The sequence below is a fragment of the Gossypium hirsutum genome, chromosome D03, assembly GCF_007990345.1.
Source record: "Gossypium hirsutum isolate 1008001.06 chromosome D03, Gossypium_hirsutum_v2.1, whole genome shotgun sequence".
Lineage (NCBI taxonomy): Eukaryota > Viridiplantae > Streptophyta > Magnoliopsida > Malvales > Malvaceae > Gossypium > Gossypium hirsutum.
Genome location: NC_053439.1, coordinates 47632219 through 47651088, shown reverse-complemented (window position 1 = coordinate 47651088; position 18870 = coordinate 47632219). Strand labels below are relative to the sequence as shown.

At 33.8% G+C, this 18870-nt stretch overlaps 3 protein-coding genes, 1 long non-coding RNA gene and 1 other non-coding gene across 8 annotated transcripts; 3 read left to right on the top strand and 2 right to left on the bottom strand.

The window, feature by feature from the left end:
* Positions 1–1890: 1890 nt before the first annotated feature.
* LOC107950259 (CLAVATA3/ESR (CLE)-related protein 46) lies at positions 1891–3272 on the top strand. Its single transcript, XM_016885068.2, has 3 exons — positions 1891–2612; positions 2744–2823; positions 2917–3272. The coding sequence occupies exons 1-3, from the start codon at positions 2483–2485 to the stop codon at positions 2992–2994; spliced, it is 288 nt and encodes a 95-aa protein (XP_016740557.1). The 5' UTR covers positions 1891–2482; the 3' UTR covers positions 2995–3272.
* A 466-nt stretch (positions 3273–3738) lies between these two features.
* On the bottom strand, positions 3739–7582 carry LOC107950260 (uncharacterized). 4 transcript variants are annotated; one of them, XR_001697973.2, is made up of 9 exons: positions 7107–7581; positions 6722–6823; positions 6441–6637; positions 6127–6199; positions 5912–6016; positions 5346–5452; positions 5174–5251; positions 4027–4282; positions 3739–3953 (listed from the first exon to the last, which is right to left on the bottom strand). It is a non-coding gene; the product is annotated as an uncharacterized lncRNA (long non-coding RNA). The 4 variants fall into 4 exon arrangements; XR_001697972.2 differs by having other exon boundaries at positions 3739–4282; positions 6716–6823; XR_005911470.1 differs by having other exon boundaries at positions 3739–4282; positions 7107–7580.
* LOC121215832 (small nucleolar RNA Z279/snoR105/snoR108) lies at positions 7448–7550 on the bottom strand. Its single transcript, XR_005911803.1, has one exon. It is a non-coding gene; the product is annotated as a small nucleolar RNA Z279/snoR105/snoR108 (small nucleolar RNA).
* A 2788-nt stretch (positions 7583–10370) lies between the features above and the next one.
* On the top strand, positions 10371–11772 carry LOC107950874 (chitinase 2). The gene has a single exon (XM_016885799.2). It carries the CDS (start codon positions 10463–10465, stop codon positions 11381–11383), a length of 921 nt encoding a protein of 306 aa, XP_016741288.1. The 5' UTR covers positions 10371–10462; the 3' UTR covers positions 11384–11772.
* A 190-nt stretch (positions 11773–11962) lies between these two features.
* LOC121215548 (uncharacterized) lies at positions 11963–13448 on the top strand. The gene is made up of 5 exons (XM_041090316.1): positions 11963–12317; positions 12600–12637; positions 12731–12836; positions 12942–13003; positions 13088–13448. The coding sequence occupies exons 1-5, from the start codon at positions 12153–12155 to the stop codon at positions 13260–13262; spliced, it is 546 nt and encodes a 181-aa protein (XP_040946250.1). The 5' UTR covers positions 11963–12152; the 3' UTR covers positions 13263–13448.
* Positions 13449–18870: the final 5422 nt, after the last annotated feature.

Here is an 18870-nt window from a genome sequence, read left to right as displayed (position 1 = left end):
TATCAAGTTTGCCTCATCGTTGAAGAATACTATAAAAAATCATCACGGTGGAAGAGAATTATGGGCCGTTTAAACGTCGTCACTGTTTTTGACAATTGAGATGATTAAATCATAATTTTTATGTCTTATAAATTTTATTTTTTAAGATTTTTAGAGATTTTTTTTTCTTTTTTTCTGTATTTTTTAATGTTGTTAGTTTTTCAAAAAATTATATTTTTATTTTAAGGGGATTTTTATGATTTTTTTATAAAATTTTATTTTTATAACTTTTCTATGATTTTTATAATTTTTAATTTTTTATGATTTTTATTGTTGTTATTTTTATAATTTTAATAGTTTTCTATAATTTTTTATTTTTCTATTTTTTATAAAATTATAAATTTTCTAAATTTTCTAAATTTTTTTATATTTCCATAATTTTTTTAATTTTTTTGTAATTTTACATTTTTTTGGCTTTTATAATTTTTGGTTTTTATTATTGATATTAATAATTTTTTTTATATTCACCACGTGTCACAACCATAATATGACATGTGGCAGATGTAACCCCAAAAAAAAACGGGGTTAATAATCAAAAGTTTTTTTAATGCATTTTGACAATACAAGTATCCAATTGAGTACAAAAAAATGTAAAGATTTATTTCCCTTTTTCCAAAAAGTTGGAGAGTTTTTTATACACTTAAACTTACAAAAAATAAAATAAAAATGAGTAAAATTTGGGGAACCTCTGTTATCTCTCCCAATTTTGATATCGAGAAATTTGCTCAATTTTTTTAAAGTAATTTAATTCTTGTTAATGTTTACGATTAAAGATAATTAATCATAACAGTAATATTTTTACTCACTTGTACATATTTTTTATTTGTATAATAATAAATTTAGTCCTTAAAGTTCACACATTCTATTAATTTAGTCTTAATTTAACAAATTTAACCCATAATATTTACACAAAATATATAAATATCAAAAAATAAATTTATTATTATTAGAATTGAAAATAAATACTATGCTTATCCATCAATTTAAAACCAAGGAAATAGCTAAAAGTTCCAGAATTCTTGCATTTAATTTGAAGGGTCATTTGTTTGGTTCATATTTAATCAATTATTTGTATACTTCCTGTAGGAATACTCCATCTTCGTAATTTATTCATATGTATTCTTCCTAATTTCCCTTATTTTGTTAATAAATAGATATAAATGGAAGCCTTCGAGGAGGCAAAGCTGAACTGAATTAGACAGAAGCATATAATTCTGCAACAACAAATGATTGAGATTCGATTCTATAATGGAATAATTTTAGTTCTGATTTTCTAGCTTTTTAAAATTTTAAACAGCTATCTCATGACAAATGGAAAACATGCAATACAATTCACCACCTACGTCAGGAATGAAGAATAGACCCGAAAGCCAGACTGTGTTAAGGGAAGCCCACAATAAATGGCAATGGCATCAAACGTACATTTGTTGAACCCAACTGGAATCTCACTCATGATTATTTTGCCCAAAGGATAAAATTAAAATTTTTTAGATTGAATATATTTTATTTTAAAATTAATTTAATTTAATTTTAATATCATATTAAACCTGTGTTTAATCTTTATTTCTGTGATTTTTAATCATTCTAAACAAAAAATACCATCATAATAACATTAATTATAATTTATAATTTCATAACCAAATTAGTAATAAGGTGCTTAAATAATAGTATAAGTAATGTTAAAATTATCTTTTAATTCTCCAAGAATTTATAATATAATTCTAACTCCCTTCATTTTTTTTTCTACCTTTGCCCCTAATATATATATATATATCAAGTTCTTAATTGATATTGATTTCATGTTCGATTATTGAACAAAATTTGAATACACCTCAAGACTCAAAATTTACTTTTACTTCATTGTTTTGATTGAGCTGAAATCCCATCCACAATGATAATAGTAGTCAAATTTGACAATAATACCTTTAGTGCTTTTTTGCAACAAACATATATAGCATTACATTATCACTTTATTACTCCCTACAATCTACACTTCAAAAATTGAGGACAGTAATACTTTTCTCCTTACAAAAATTGGTCACATCAATCAATAACAAAATCTGTCAGCGTACCTGCTTAAGTCCTAAAATATTTTCAGTGCCATTGCGCGACTAACATAACATACACTACATCAACTCGAGATCTGAAAATTCACTGGCGGGTCCCGACACCCGCGCCGACAGCAAGCTTTAAAGCACTCAACAAAAATTAATACCATCTAACTATTTATATCATGGATGCAATGATAGATGAGGAATGATAACTTAGAGGAAAGTCAAATCCACAATAACCATAAACACAGATTTTGTCAAACTTGTTCATAATGCCATATGATTCTCCAGCACCTTTAACAAACATTCTTAAATCTATTTTCAAGTTTGGTTATGATTACAAAAAAATGCATCAATAAAATGCTCCTTCATTCTTGTAAGATAATCAAAGCATGCAGCATATGTCACTACCTATACATAAGATGAGAGACCATGTTCTGATCTACCTTCTACTAGCATGGCTCCTGCTTATACATTATCAACTCCAGGGATCCGATATCAGTGTTCGAGCTATTGACTCAGGCAATCTTCACCCCCTATCCCCCCCTCCCCCTTCTTGGTTTTAGCATTCAATGCATCGCATACAACTACATGAAAAAGGCTTTACTTGTAGCTTCTAAATTCTAATGCATTTGTGTTTTTTTTTTCTATAGTGCCAGCAGTTCACTTCAAGTTCAGCACACCTAGAAGCCTAATGCCAAGGGCACGTGTTAGAAATGCATTACCTACCTGGGTAACCTCTATGTAATCTCTTTCTATCGTAGCTAGTATAACAAAATCCATTCACTAAACAACTACTTGCTACTGTAAAATCATGAAAAAACAGGTTGAAATGAAGAAGATTCATAAATCCCCATCCAGCCCCAACCCAGTCAAAAATCGCCGGTCACCATCTAAACACTAAGGTGATACAAAACAGAGTGGAAGTCAGATGTCTCTATGTAGGTTTTTGTGCTTGTACAAAAATGAATTTTACTTTGAAGGTTCATGTGAGAAAGCAAGTATTGATGTATTCGTATATGCTTCTATTATGTATTAAACGTTCTACACGAGTTTGTTCTGGTTCTCTCACCTAGTAAAGGGTAGTTTTGTTTGTGATGGTATGTTCGGTTTTCTTCAGTCAGAAGGTAATCCTATCTCGATTCAATATTCTACAATATAATGCTTCTAGTCATTGCAGCTACCCAAAATGCAAGTTAGACTATCCAATGTTTGCAGAAATAAACACTCATCTTTCACACATGAAAGGAAATGCGGGATTGTTTCGAACCTTGACTGTGACTGTAAGTAAATATGTCAACAAGTGGCTCCTCAGGTGACTGAAACAATTTTAAACAAAGAACTGCTGACAAATCTTCATGAGTGAGGAAATCAATTATTAGAAGAAAAATCATGCTACAGAGGTTCAGATCAGATAAGAGGAAGCGATGAAGGTGTAACTATTAGCACTGCAAGACCAGATCCCTATCACAAAACCTTCCAGGAATGAGGCTTGACATGCTTAACAGCTAGCTCAACATGCCACAAGATAAAAATATCAGGTTAGTAGTTACTCAGTTTAATCAAATTTTCTCAACCAAGCAATTACCATTCGAAAAATATGGGCCTTTTGGAGCAAGGATGTGGAGTATTTCATGATTTTGCAATATATCTTGAATGGGCCAGCATAAAAAATGCCACTATATTAAAAATAATACAATTCCTTTAAATATATAAGACTCACCATTAACTAAAATAATTCAATGTAAAATCTTCTTATACAGCATGCTTCCGCTTAGATCTCTTGCTTCGTCTTGGTTGAGAAATATTAGGAACTTGTTTGCTTGCACTTAAAGAATATGCTTCTTCGAGAGACTCATCACCCTGTTGCAATCTTGAAATTAGTCATTGCTTTTGAAAATTAACAGGGTAAAATTAATAATTTGCTTTAATTCACCAGCTGTAGTTGGCACAATTTCAAACGGTAACATACTAGGATCATCAGTCCTGTTTTAAAGTTAACAACAGTCATCTGCAGTAAAACTCAGTTATGCATATAAGAAGTCATGTCTGTTAGCTAATGTCCCCTCATGTTACCAATTAAGCCTTCCCCATGTTAATAGCATACCATGTTTGCACTCACGCACCACATGAACTGTTTGATTTCATTACATGGTTCAAACAATATTGGATCTTGCAGCAGTCGAACCCACCTACAGATACCATAAAATCAAAACTTAGTGCATGTAATCATGCTGCCATAACATGCAGAGGCAGATTAATTTCATCTCTGCCTAAAGATGACTAGCTTTTAATGTCATTATTTGCTTCTTTTTCACTGTCCTAAATGACTATTTTAGAAGATCCTTACTTGACAGTTAAAAGTAGTACTATCATCACAAATGACTTCATAGAATTCAACTTGCAAGGGAAACTAAAACCTAGCAAAGGGTACACCTGAGAATTGGTACACCTCAAAAACAACAAACTATACCACTTAATGCTAAGCTGAGTTTTTAACAGCAAGTTTGGGTGTACCACTACTTAGACTAAGGGGGAAAAATACCTAGTGCTCAAGTAACCAATTTCATCTAGAAGGCTAGAACAAGCAACATGTTTATACTACATTCAACAGGGAAGACAAAGAACAGAGATTCATGCATATTTTGCAGCATAGTATGCAAACAAATGAAGATAAAAGTTATATGTGGAGATATTAGGGTGGGTGCTCAAAATTAAGATCCAGAAGGAATCAAATGCTCTGAAGCTGGGTCAATTATTCTCACGTATGCAAGTTCAGTTATGTATTTTATGCTAATATATGCAAATTCCAATCGGATATCTACATCCAACCTTAAAAGCATTATTAACAGCAGAAAATAGACAAAAATGAAGTTTGGAAGTTCTAGTCCCGCTGGCACATACAGCATCATAAATTAATGATAGCACAAGAATATGAAGTGCTCCATTCATGCTTCAGAATTATGACCATTTAAAAACCACTGCATGTATATATATTAGTAACACAACCAGAAACTAAACTAGAAGCAAAGTGCAATTTGCTAAATCTATAGGTTTCAATAAAATTGCTAAAAGAGACCAACCAGTAAATCGGTAATCCTGACAGAACGGATAATGAAAAGTAACCAATCAAGTGTGTTCTTTTGGGCTGGATCATCTGTCTGTCAAAAAAAAAAATTGAAAGATTCAAACTACTTAACAAACTAATATGCAAAATAGGAATGAAATGGAAGTAATGAGACGAGTTCTTCTGACCTGGGGCGGGTTCATCAGCTCTGCTGAAACATATTGACCGACAACAAGAAGCACAGGTAAAACAAGGTATGACGCAGTGTCATGCCAACCTAATGGCGGTGGCTACTCTGCACGACCATTGCTCCTCATATTAGATAACAAAATTAGATATATGAATCAAAGACAACATGGTCTCCATGCCTGGTTAACAGAAGCTACATCTGAAATCTCTAATTTGCTGTTCTTAATTTAATTTCAGCTACATTTTTTCAATCCTTCTCATCAAAGGTGAAGATGCTACAAAGTATGAGGGTAATTATAAAGGTTAAACCAAAACTATCAATCTTCAAAAAATAGCAGTCGCCCCTCTCACAACTGCTAATAAATATATCAATGCCAAAGAGGCTAAAATAAGTAATAACAGAAAGTCTCTTTAACAACTCCGTACAATCTTGAAAAAAGAAGGAAAGTTGTCACAGACAAGTAAAAGATACAAGAAAAAGGCCAGGTAATCTTAAAACATTGGGATATACAAAAATAACAAAGAGATTTATTAACCTTATAAGTTTAGGGGGTAAGTTTATTACCACAAATGAATTAAGCCAAGAAATTCCAGACCCGCTTTGTCGAGCAGCAATTGTAGTTGGTCCACCCAAAGAAGGGATCCAAAAGAAACCTTCTGTCAACAGAACCTTTGAGTAAAAATTGCATCAATCAGTGATGAAAGTTATTTAACATGTGAAAGAGTTTCCCAACATCATCCAGAAATCAGAATGCAATGCAAAGTCAACCACTTTATTACTTCATTAGTCACAGTTGAAAGAGCTTGATACAGGCCTATCCAGACTGGAACAGTGGCAAAGTAGGGAAGCAACCTGCAGAGAAGAAGACTTGAGATACTGATGAGCATTGTCCCGTTAAGGTAACAACTATAAGACCTAACATTTCAGTATAAAAGAAGAGAGGCAAAAGGCCTGAAGTGAAAGAATGGCACAAGAAACCTTTGCGGCATAAGGTCATTTTTCATTCTATTTTATAAAATAATTCTAACATTTAAGTTCAAGTAAATTGATTTGAACCTGAAAATGACCCAAAAATTTTAAAACTCTATTTTACCCGACCAAATAGGCCCAACCCTCCGAATTGACAGGTCTACATAAAATCTATGGAACGTCTCAGAGACTTCAACCCAAGATGCTTGGATGTGCTTCCCAGAAGCTCTGCTCAATTATACTACAATGTTCTGTAATTATTTTAGCTTCCCTTTTCTTAACAGAAGAAGCATCATTCTCTAAGATTGAGGTGTTCTCTGTCTGCACAAAAGCCAAATAACTCAGTATGACGTATGCAGTAAGCATTTGGAATAACGCTCCAAATGGGGGAGAAGCAACCTTAACCTGGAAAACGGAAGAACCCAGCCGGAACATGACTGGCAACGTATTGTAGTCGATACCAAACTCTTTAAGCAACAATTGGTTTTTCTCGCGTGCTTGAGTGCCCTGCAATTGCAGAACAGATGTGGCTGAGATACCAAGGACATGACATTATTCACCATACCCTACAATAATTTTATGTATGACAAACAGCATTGTAACTGTAGGATAACACAAACATAAATATATGAACAGTCTTGCAGCAAACAAAATGCAATAGAGACTGTCAATAAATTGAAGAATAATCTTTAGCAAAATAAGACGGAATTTAAATAAGTGGAAAGCTACTATGCAAGATTGTCAAACAAGTGAGCTAGAACTGAATGACATATTGTGACCAGAAAGAGACCTTCAGGTAATTTTGAGCTTCGCTTTTGCTTTTTCCCAACTTTATACAGAATTTCAGACAAAAGAATTAGCAATACTGTAAGGTTTTGTTTTAAGAGGTATAATGTCTCAAGCTAACAGCTTCCTGTTGTTGATCGATATCTCAAAATGCTATTGAAAAACAGTCACATATCAACAATTATTTTTTAACGTATTTATTTATTTTGGTTTAAATATTTTTTTAACCAAGAAATCAATATCTCATTCTAAGGATTCTTATGGTTTCAAGCTCCTCCAACTCCACCCTAGACGCTGACAGCGATCTCATAGCTCCTAACAACAATTTAGGATCTATTTCGCATAGGGATCAGATGGTAAAAATGGGAGTGCCAAAGTGTCGTAACCAGGCTTTGGGGCGGACACCCATCTCGCAACGCTTGCGAGTAATGACCACTCATCATATCCCGTTTGCTGCCTGAAGGATCATGCTTTTCTCCCTGGGGGGCGCTTCTATTTTATACTAGATGTCAACTATCTGCTTTCCGTCTCTAGGCAATGTGGGTTTACACAAACTTTATAAAGTAAGAAGACTTTCTCATATTTACTACGACAATATTCATTTTTAAAACAAACAATAGAGGATATAACTCAAAAATCTTTATCAGCCGATTAGAAATTAGACTCTGAGTTCATATAATACCAATTTAATTAAAAATGACAAATTCCACCTATCATACCATTCGATTTCAATTATCATTTTTTTAAACTTCTAATAGGAATGAGAGTCGCCTTTTAAAAATTTATAAAATAAATCAATAAAATCAATAAAATCACATGTAACACATCTAATTTGAAACTAATATATATTCCACTTACATTAGTAGTGCAAAATTAAAAAAAATTCACATTTTTTTACCCTAAAATAAATGATATTTTTAAATTGAAGTCATTTTTTACCCTTCATTTATTTTTTATCTAAGGGTCAAGAAAAAATGTAAAATCCTTTAATTTTACACCGTAATTTATTTTCATATATATAACATTTTTTAATTTCTTGATAGCCTAAAAACAAAAAATATAAACCATTTAAGTTATTAATACTTGTTAGATTGTGGTATGGAATTCAATGATCGTTAAGTAAAGTCTCGCGTTTGAAACTTGTGAATGAAAAACCATCATTATAAAAACTTTACCTCACTTGATTTAATTTTAATGTAAGTATAAAATACCGATATTTCTTTTTTAAAAAAAACCTTTAAAAGTCCAACAAAATGATGCCTGTATTAGAAAAAGCTACAGTAGTGGTAGCATTGAGCTCAAGAAGTGTGACAGATAAATAAGAGGATAATGCGCTTTAGCATACTTAAACTCACCTCCTCCTGCATTGACAATAATATCCATACCAATCGAACTAACACTTAACCAACACTCTTACCTTTTTATTTATACACTTCAATTCAACTATAACATTCTATTTCATATTATATGATATGATATAATAGTTTCGTTAATTTATTTATTTAAATTGATTTTTTTAAACTCCAAATTTACATTCTATTTCATATTGTATGATATGATAAAATAGCTTCATTAATTTGTTTATTTTTTTAAAGAGAAAGGTTATATAAAAAGATGGATTTTTGCATATCATGTACTAACATTTGTTAGATCAAGTTATACGTAACTCGATATTAAAAGTAAAATTTCAAATTTAAATATTATGGATGAAAAAATATTGAAAGAATTAATTTTGATTTAAGGAAACAATCCCTTAGACTATGAATTTAATTGTATCACATATTAATATAACTTGATTCTACACTAGTAATAATCACTACTAAACCATTGTATAGTTCTTTTATTTCTATATTTTTGTATAAAAAAAATCACTAAACCATTTTAAACAGAACTATTAGGATCTAAATCAGAATAGTTTGACTTGACTTGGGCTAGTTGAATTTATACTATTTTGTGTCTTGAAGCATCATCCGGTTAATCTGTTATCAATGTCTATCAACTACGTTTTAAAGTCATAAAGCTGCAAAGTCATACGTTTTTAATCCAAATTAATCCGATCAGCTTGTAATGTACTTATATACCTTTGAGAGTAAGATTAACATATTTTTGTCTCTTGTTTAATATATTCAGCCTATGGTTATAGCTGGACAGCCCGATGTCCCTATGATGTCGAGAAGGAGAAGAAGGGTTATATTGCATATATAAGCTCCTTCATTTTATTACTTTTTTTGGGTTGAAAAAGTTGGTTTTTGAATAAAAATGGCAGCTTGCAGGATTAGTAGCATACCTGCTGTTGGCTTTGGCAGTTAAAAACAAGGGTTTTAAGGCCAAAGCCAGCTTTTTTATGCATGGAAACTAATCAGGTGAGCATCTTTGATGTGCTATAAAACATTATTTTACATTTGTTTAGTATATAAATTGTTCATTTTTTTTTCTTTCTCATGAAATTTAATATCTATCTATGTATTTTGTTTGTAGCATTTGGTGTTAGTAAAATGCTTGATCAAGGCCTAAGCTGAGTAATGCCACTGTAAAAAGCCTGCATTTTATGTTGGGTCAAGGTCGAATTTCACTTCACTCTAGCTTTTTGCAATTGACTATGCTTATGACAATCATCCATCACCTACAAATGGAAAGTTCAACATATTTTTTAGAAACCAAGAATTTGGGTTAAAAAAACATATTATTCAAAGGTCAATTGTTGCAGATTCCTCTTACATGCCTTGTCAGGCAAACCACTGTCGACTACAAGACAAAGTAACAGTTTACCTAATATGTATGTGACAATAATATTTGTTGTTTACATTCAGATGCCTTGCTAATTGGGTTCAAGAAGATATCAGCCTCATTAATATTACTGGTATTTTGTGGGAGATCTCCTGGGCCAAAATAATAATAAAAAGTCAACCAATGAATTGAATACAATAATATTTTCTTATACTATCTACAGAAAACTTTTCTTATGGCATCTAAGAGCAGCAAACTGTTGAAATACTACATAAAACATATATTCAAAGGTCAAAATTTGCAGATTTCTCTCCCATGCCTGGTAAGGCAAGTCACTGTTCTTGTCTCAGTTAACTATCATACCCCTGCAGCAAGACAAAATAATATCATTATCGTACCCTGCAAGAAGATACCAGCTTCATTTATATTACTGGTATTTTGTGGTACATCTCCAGGACCAAAATAGTAGCCTATTTGTTGTGATTAAATATCCCAGATTCATAAGCAAACAAAGCATTTCTTTATTTTTAATCTCCCTATGCCTTCAAACCTTTGTATTCTGCATTCAAACGCCTATATATTAACCTTTTTACGAGAGTAATCCTTCAACTCCAAGCCTACATCACAGCAGCAATGGACTCTTCTAAGCTTCTCATTGCCCTTTTCGTTTTCCAGGTTTTTTTCCCTTACCATATGTCAATCCAAGCAGCTCCCGAGAACTCGGACCTTTTCCGAGAATACATAGGAGCTGAATTCAACAACGTGAAATTCACTGATGTTCCCATTGATTCAAACGTTGAATTCCACTTCATTCTTTCATTTGCCATAGACTATGACAGCACCTCAGGTTCTCCTTCTCCAACAAATGGGAAGTTCAATGTCTTTTGGGACTCTGATAACCTCAGTCCTTCCCAAGTTTCTTCCATCAAGAGCACCCATTCAAATGTTAAAGTAGCTTTGAGCTTAGGAGGGGACAGTGTGGGAGATAGCTATGCTTACTTCGACCCTTCCTCTGTAGATTCTTGGGTTTCTAACGCAGTTTCTTCACTCACAGATATCATCCAAGAGTACCACTTGGATGGGATTGATATTGACTATGAGCACTTCAATGCTAATCCTGACACTTTCGCTGAGTGCATTGGGAAACTTGTAAAAACCCTCAAGAATAATGGCGTGATCTCTTTCGCTTCCATAGCTCCATTTGACGATGATGATGTTCAAAGTCATTACAAGGCCTTGTGGCAAAGCTATGGTGACCTCATAGACTATGTCAACTTCCAGTTTTATGCCTACGATCAAGGAACAACAGTCTCTCAGTTCATCAATTACTTCAACACCCAAAGCTCTAACTATAATGGTGGTAAGGTTTTAGCCAGCTTTATAAGCGACGGCAGCGGTGGCTTGACACCGGAAAACGGCTTCTTTACTGCCTGCAGTAGGCTGAAGAGTGAGAACAAACTCCATGGGATATTTGTTTGGTCTGCAGATGATTCTAAGAGAAATGGTTTCCGCTATGAGAAGCAATCACAAGCTCTACTCGCAATTTCCCACTAGTATTTCTCTGTTATCTAACGCACTGAATATGAGTTAAACATTCACATTAGGGGGTGTATTATATGTGTAATAGCTTTCTGTTGTATGAATATATATGGGATATTTGTTGTGCGACCCTTTTTCGCCTTCTATCGGTAACTCGGGCTTAATCCAATTGATCCATGCAATCACTCTGAAATTAAGAGGCGACATCCAGCATGTCTTGAGTTCAAATCCCGGTATTTACAACCTCTACCCATATTAGAGCTGCAGCCTTCTTTGTATTAAAAAGGAATGTTGGATGTATATTAATGAAGCTGAATGTGAATGTCAATATTGTGATATACACAATGGTGGAGAAAAAGACTATCAACTACTGTAGAGCTACTTAAGCTTGCATGACCATATATTATCCCATACCATATATATTGTAGTACATAGTTTATATATTCTAGGCTTGTAATCCCTCGTTTATATTATAATTCAGCTGTTTGTGGTACAAAGTTTGATTTTGTCATTTCTCCACTTCTAGTCATTACAATTATATAATTACATAAGCAACTAATAAAATTTAATATTATCCCATACCATTGTAGTTTAGAATTTTAGCTGGTTTTCCCGAGATATCCCAATCTTGACAGTTACAACTGGAAAAGAAGCAATCTATCTGCTTTCTTGTTGTTTATATAAAATCCGTGAGCTGAAACCATTCCCATTTCTCCAAACTCACATCCAAGAACCCTTTTGCTGCTTTCTTCTCCCTCTGAAATCCGGACGTTATAATAAAACGATGGGTGTTTCTTGGACACGGCTCAAATCATTTCTGAAAGTACTTGTTTCTTGGATTCCAATGGCCACAAACCCCGTCAGATATCGATTGAATACTCGTAATCGTTTCTTCTTATGCCGCACTTGCAGAAACCACCTCCTCACCTTGGACAACGTCATCATTACTGTAATAACTCTCTCTCTTTCTCTCTTATGAATATATAAAGGTTTTTCTTTTACTACTGGAACTTCAGTTCTTGGTTTTGTTATTCATAGGATTGCTTGTTCTTGATTCTTGTGTTGTTCAAGCAAAGAATGATTGGGACTTAAAAGCTTTTTATCTTGAAAACCTTATAAAGTTTCAAAATGTTCATGTGAGAATCATTGTATGAGTAGATATATAGACCTATACGTACATTATATATATTATCATTATAAGTTGTCATCTTACTTTAAACAAACTTTTCAGATAGAAGGGGTGGTGAATAGATTTCTCTGCCACAATGCGTAAGATACTTGTCTCATTACATTACATTACATTGTGTAATAGAGTAGAATAAATATTATAGATTAATCATTGCGGTTGCTTGATATTTGTAGTGTCAATGTGAAGAGCGATCCTATATCGACTCGTAGGTTCCTCTTTAATTTTCCAGCGGTGAATGTCCGTTGCAATGGATGCAACAGGCACATTGGCGAGCAATTTGTAGCTTCTTTTCTATGTCTCTCTTTTTGTTTTTCCGATGATTTTGTTTCTGATTATGCTGTCCTTTAATAAGATTTACTTATTTATTTGTCTTGCTGTTTCCAGTTTACGTTTGATGGTGATAGGCCTCTCCATCGTGTAATGGAAAGAAGTTATGTACTTCATGTGTAAGTATATATATATATATATTTGCTTTGAAATATAGAATAATATTCCGAAATTAGAATGTAAATGGCAGTGGTTGCATGCAGGGACCGGTTACTGTATTGGGATGGAACCCAGGTGATTAATGCACCACTCCTCGGAGAAAGGCGACTGAATTACCCAACTCTAAGTTCACTAAGGATGCAAACTTTTCTACGGCGTCTGGTTTTATTTTTCATTTCAGGATGTATTGTTGGTTTTGTACTTCATGTGGTTCGTTGAATACTCATCAAAAAATTAGACCGGTATTATAATTGCTGTCGGCTTAGGTAGTACTTTTCATGGATTTTGTTGCCAAAGCCAACATTTTGTGTAGGAAAACTGATTCAAGTGAGCATCTTTGATGTGCTTTAAAAACATTGTTTTACATTTGTTTAGTATATAAATTGCTCATTTTTTTCTGGTTTATTTTGTCTTTCTTTCTCATAAAACTTAATATCTATGTATGTATTTTATTGTAGCATTTGGTGTTATAAATATGTATGATGAGGGCCTAGGCTGATTAATGCCACTGCGAAAAAACCCTGCATGCACTTGATGTCGTTAACAAAATCATGAAAACTACCTAAGCTGACAACAATTAAAATACCAGTCTAATATTTTGATGAGTATTCAGCGAACCAAATAAAGTACAAAACCAACAATGCATCCTGAAATGAAAAACAAAACCAGATACAGTAGAAAAGTTTGCATCCTTAGAGAACTGAAGGATTGGCTCGACTATTAGTTAAAGAAGTTAGTTAGGAAGAATTCAGTTAAGTTGTTGTCAATGTAAACTGTTTACGTTCTGATAATGCATCAGCTGGAAATTAGTTAGGATCAAGTTGTTAGACTAAATTCTTGGCTGATGCATTATCCAAACTCTTGTATAAATAAGTGAGCTCGGTCCTATTGGGATTATTAGAGTTCTAATCAATAAAGGAAGTAAATCCTGTTTTTTTTAGTTGAGTTTTCTTTGTGGTAGATTTAAACATGGTACCAGTGCCAGCTCTTTTTTTGGCTGAGTAGAGAGGTTTTCTTTGTTTCTTGGTGATGATCATCTTTCTTGGTTCAATCTTTCAAAGATCAGTTTTAATGGTTCCTGAAGTAGATTCTGGTCATGGTGGACATTCTTCCTCTAATGCAGGTTGTTGACACCATTTTTTGGATGAAAAACGGGGTCGACTTGGGTTTTGAAAATGAAAAAGGGAGTCGCCACCAATCCTTTTTGAGGTGTGATTGGGTCACTTGGGAAAAAGGTTGTTTTTAATAAATAATTTGATTTTATTAAAACAACGGTTTTGGTCTACAAAATTTAGAAAATGGGTTCGGGAGTCGGTTACGTACGAGGAAGGATTAGCACCCTCGTAACGCCCAGAAATTGGTACCTAGTTGATTATCTAATGTCTTGATGTCGAAAATTAAGAACTTGAAAGAACTAAAAATACGATCCTTGTATTAAAATGAAAATTTTTGGAAAAAGGAATATATTTCACGTTAATCGAGAAAGAGAATCATATCCAGTAAGTTAGCATACAATATCTCAAATTCTCGATACGCGAATGAAAAATGCTTATTTAAAAGATATTTTAGCCATCTCGGATTTAAAAATGAGATCACGACCAGTAAGTTAGGACGTGATTTTTTAATCCCGAGGTCGTCTAAAATTTGAGTTTAGAAAGATTCGTACATTTAGATTTATCGAGAGAATCGAAACCCAGTAAGTTAGGGCACGATTTTCTCGAATCCAAACACGAAATGCCATTTTAAAGAATAAATTTTGTTATATCGAGTAAAAATAAAGCACAAAATTATAGTGAAAGCAAATTACATTATTTATGCATGGCAAAACCATAATGAATATGAAAGTATAAAAATGATATGAACAACGATAACAACATACAAACAATAAAATATATAAACGAACAAGATTAAATCCTTCATTCAAAATACTAAATGAAAATGAAATAAATAAATAGTGAATACAAAGTGAAATCATAGTAAACGTAAAGAGATGTATATATGTGGACATAAATTAAAATATGTGTATATGTGTGTATATTTACAAAGGTTAAAATTTGTACATATATATTGTAGGAAAGGTATACATAAACATTACAAAACATAAGAATATGTGTATGTAGATGAAAATATATACATATATGGAAAATAAAATAAGATAAAATAAAATAACATAATATATAAACAATATACATATTTTAATGTATAAAAAAACATAGATATACATGTATACGAAATTTAGTATTTATATTAAATAAGTTAGAAAAAAATATATATACCTATATGTATATAAAAATAATTATATAATAATAATATGGTAAAACAAATATATCTAAAATTTTCATAAGTGAAAATAAATAAAACCCAACAACAATAACAAAATATTAATGAATGTAAAAATAGTAATAGTAAGGATAATAATAATAATAATAATAATAATAATAATACTAAACAACATTAATATAATATAATAATGAGGAATAAATGGTTATATAAAAAACAAGTATAATAACTATATTCATTAATAAAATAACGAAAATAACAACAAAAGACCAATTTGAATTCTAGAACAAAGATTTGGGGTAACATCAACAAGAAAATAAAAAGGAAGGACCAAACTGGGATAAAAATAAAATTTAATGGCTTGAGCAGTAATAAAATGTGCAAATAAGGACCAAAATGGAAAGACGCGAGAGGACAAAGGACCTAATGGGAAATAAACCCAATTTCAGGCCACGCGTCCCCTCCCCAGGTGTCCAACGAGTTGAGGACCAAAATAAAAACCGAGACAAATCTGCGATCCAAATTAAAAAATGAAGAAAAGTCGTAAAAGGACTAAATCGAATCCAACTGAAAATACGGAAGGGCTTGAAGCGCAAATAACCCACCCGCACAAAAACACGCGGACCCCGGGTTGCGGGTCGGGTCGACGCGCGGGTGAGAGGCCTTAAAGCAAAACGGCGCCGTTTCGTTTAGGGTATTTAAACCCAATTTTCTTTAAAAAATTCATTTCTAGGGTTACTTTAAAGAAAACTGCAGAAGAAAGAGAGAAAGGAATCATTCTTCTCTCAACTCCCCCCCCATCGTCGGCCAAATGGGCCACCGTCGACCCCGCCGTGAGTGGTGGTCAGAAGCCCAAACGTCGGGTTTTTAAACCCTGCTTCAAGGACCAACTGAAGACTAAGTCTTCATGGCCTCGGGGTCGCGAGAGAAAAATCAAATCGCTGCCTTCCCCGCCCAATTTCGGTGACCCGAAGTCGGACTCCGACGAAGACACTTGCGAGGCGATTCAGGTAAGGTTCTTTCTCCCTTTTTTATTTCGTTTTTGTTGAGATAGATTCGTATATATATAAAAAACAAGCAAACATAAAAACAAAAAAAGAGAATAAAAGTCTGAATCCACCTTTAAATGTTTTCTCTGCCTTTTTTCATTAACTGTTGTGTTGTGAAAATGTTACAAAAGAAAAGGAAAAGACCCGATTTCAGTGATGAAGCCCCCCGCCGTTACATTTTCTTTGTGTCTTTATATAGCCGATTATAATACATTTTTATCTATTTCTATTATTTTGCACTGTTTTTGCCTCTGCTCTGCGTGCTGTCCTTGCAGGTATTGATAGGAGCAACTGGTGGCGTCGGTGGCAGAAGCTAGGGCGGCGGTAGACGTTAGGAGCCCCAGGGACGTGCGGCGCCTTAGCTAGGGTTCAGAAAGCTGAAACCCTAGTTTGACTTTTGTTGGGCCTTGCTGTAATGGGCTGTTTGGATTTGGGCTTGTAATGGGGCTGTTTGGGTAGATTTAGTTTGGGTTTAATTAATTTCTGCTTGTTGGGCCCGGGCATAAATTAGGCTGTACAGCTGCCCCTCTTTGTTTGTTATCGTGTAACGATAACAGAGCGAAGACTAAGAAAGACTAATTTTGCCCGGTCTCGCCGAGTCTTGACTTCTTAGTGCTTCTATTCAAGTGGCTTCACTCCAGTCCACTGTGCCTTATTGCTTCAATCCATTCTACTGTACTTCAGGAAGATCTGATTTGTAGCTTTAATCTTCTTCGGCAAGGGAACGAAATTTATGTTTTTAGTCTGTTCCACTGCAACATCAGGGGATAAGACCTGACACGATCTCCTCTACTGTAACTTCAAAGAGATAAGATCCTTTATATTAATCCACTCCACTGTAACTTCAGAGAGATAGGATTACTAGCTTCAATCTACTCCGCTGTAATCTCAGAGAGATAAGATCTCTGGCTTCAATCTGCTCCACTGTAACCTCAGGGAGATAAGATCTGAAATTCTTCGGTCTACCCCACTGTAACCTCAGGGTGATAAGACCTGATGCGATCTACTCTGCTGTAACTTCAGAGAGATAAGATCCTTTATTTTAATCCGCTCCACTGTAATCTCAGGGAGATAGGATTACTAGCTTCAATCTACTCCGCTGTAATATCAGAGAGATAAGATCTCTGGCTTCAACCTGCTCCACTGTAACCTCAGGGAGATAAGATCTGAAATTCCTTGGTCTGTTCCACTGTAATCTCAGGGAGATAAGACCTGTATAATAAACCTAATTATGCCTAACGATTAGGATGACATGATCAAAATGAAACAAATGCTCCTAACTAGACATATGTGAATGGTGTTTGCATGAATGCAGAATTTTATTTTTCCGAGAATGATCTCGCTTAGGTTGTTATTACTCGAAGTTTACTAGGGCTTTGTGACTGACGTGCTACAACGCCTTCTCGCTTGACTGATTTTTTTTTGAAGAAACATTTAACCAGACTGTCCCCATTGTAAACCTCAAAGTTCTATCCACTGGGACGCCAAAATTCGTACCATCATTCTCTCACAGTAATCTAAGGGTAGAAATATGTGGCTTTTCCTCTGTCCTCTTTTATCACAATTCGGGGATATAGGATCTGAACCGTTCTGGTTTCCTACACCATTCCCAAGGTGTTGTACCAAAGTCTTATGCGCAAGTGAAGGCTCTCTTCTCCGAGGTAACCTCTTCCTATTGCCTGATGATCATTGCTTGCTTGTTCATTTAAGCTTTATAATTAACACGACAGCTTGTCATTTTGTTCAATCAATGTTTAGACAACAAAATCTGAAAGGATAGTCTTTAACTTAGACTCTTCCTTCTTAGATATTTCACCCTTTAAACTTGGTATTTTCTAAACAATAGTCATGTTTCAGGTCCCTATATTATTTAGAAATTTTCCAGAGTAATGTGCAAAACTTCTTTCCTGAAAGTTTTATTAGTTCGTTAATCACTATTCCTATGCAACATGTTTGCAAAAAGATCATAACAATGGATAAGAATAAAGCTAGTTCTGATCATAACTCAAATAAAACATCAAAGATGGCGAAAGAAAAGGTAACAAAGAAGTGGATTGAGAATGTGCGTTTTCACAAAAAGAAAGGAAGAAAAAAAAGAGAATGTATTTTCAAGAATACACATAAGAACTAGGTGCCCCAGTTATCGCAGCTTGAGTTTCTCTGTACAAACTTTCCGAAGACCCTTCTAAGTTTGACATGTGTTCAGGAGATCTGCAATACTCTGTCAATGTTCCAAGACGTTGCATATCATTTCTTATTGGTTCAAGTAAAGCAAGATCATCATATGCCCCCGATCAAAATTTGATCCGCTCAAATCCTGATGTTCCAATCCTGCCCAATACTTGAGTCGCCTTTTCCGGGCTTTCGACTCAAGCCCTCTTTGGTCTCAAAGTGCCCTTTACGGGTTTTCACCTTAGCCTCTCCAAAGTCTCCTTTTTTTTTTTTTTTAGGAAGCAAAGCGCCCTTCACGGGTTTTCACTTTGGTTCCCCTTTCTTTC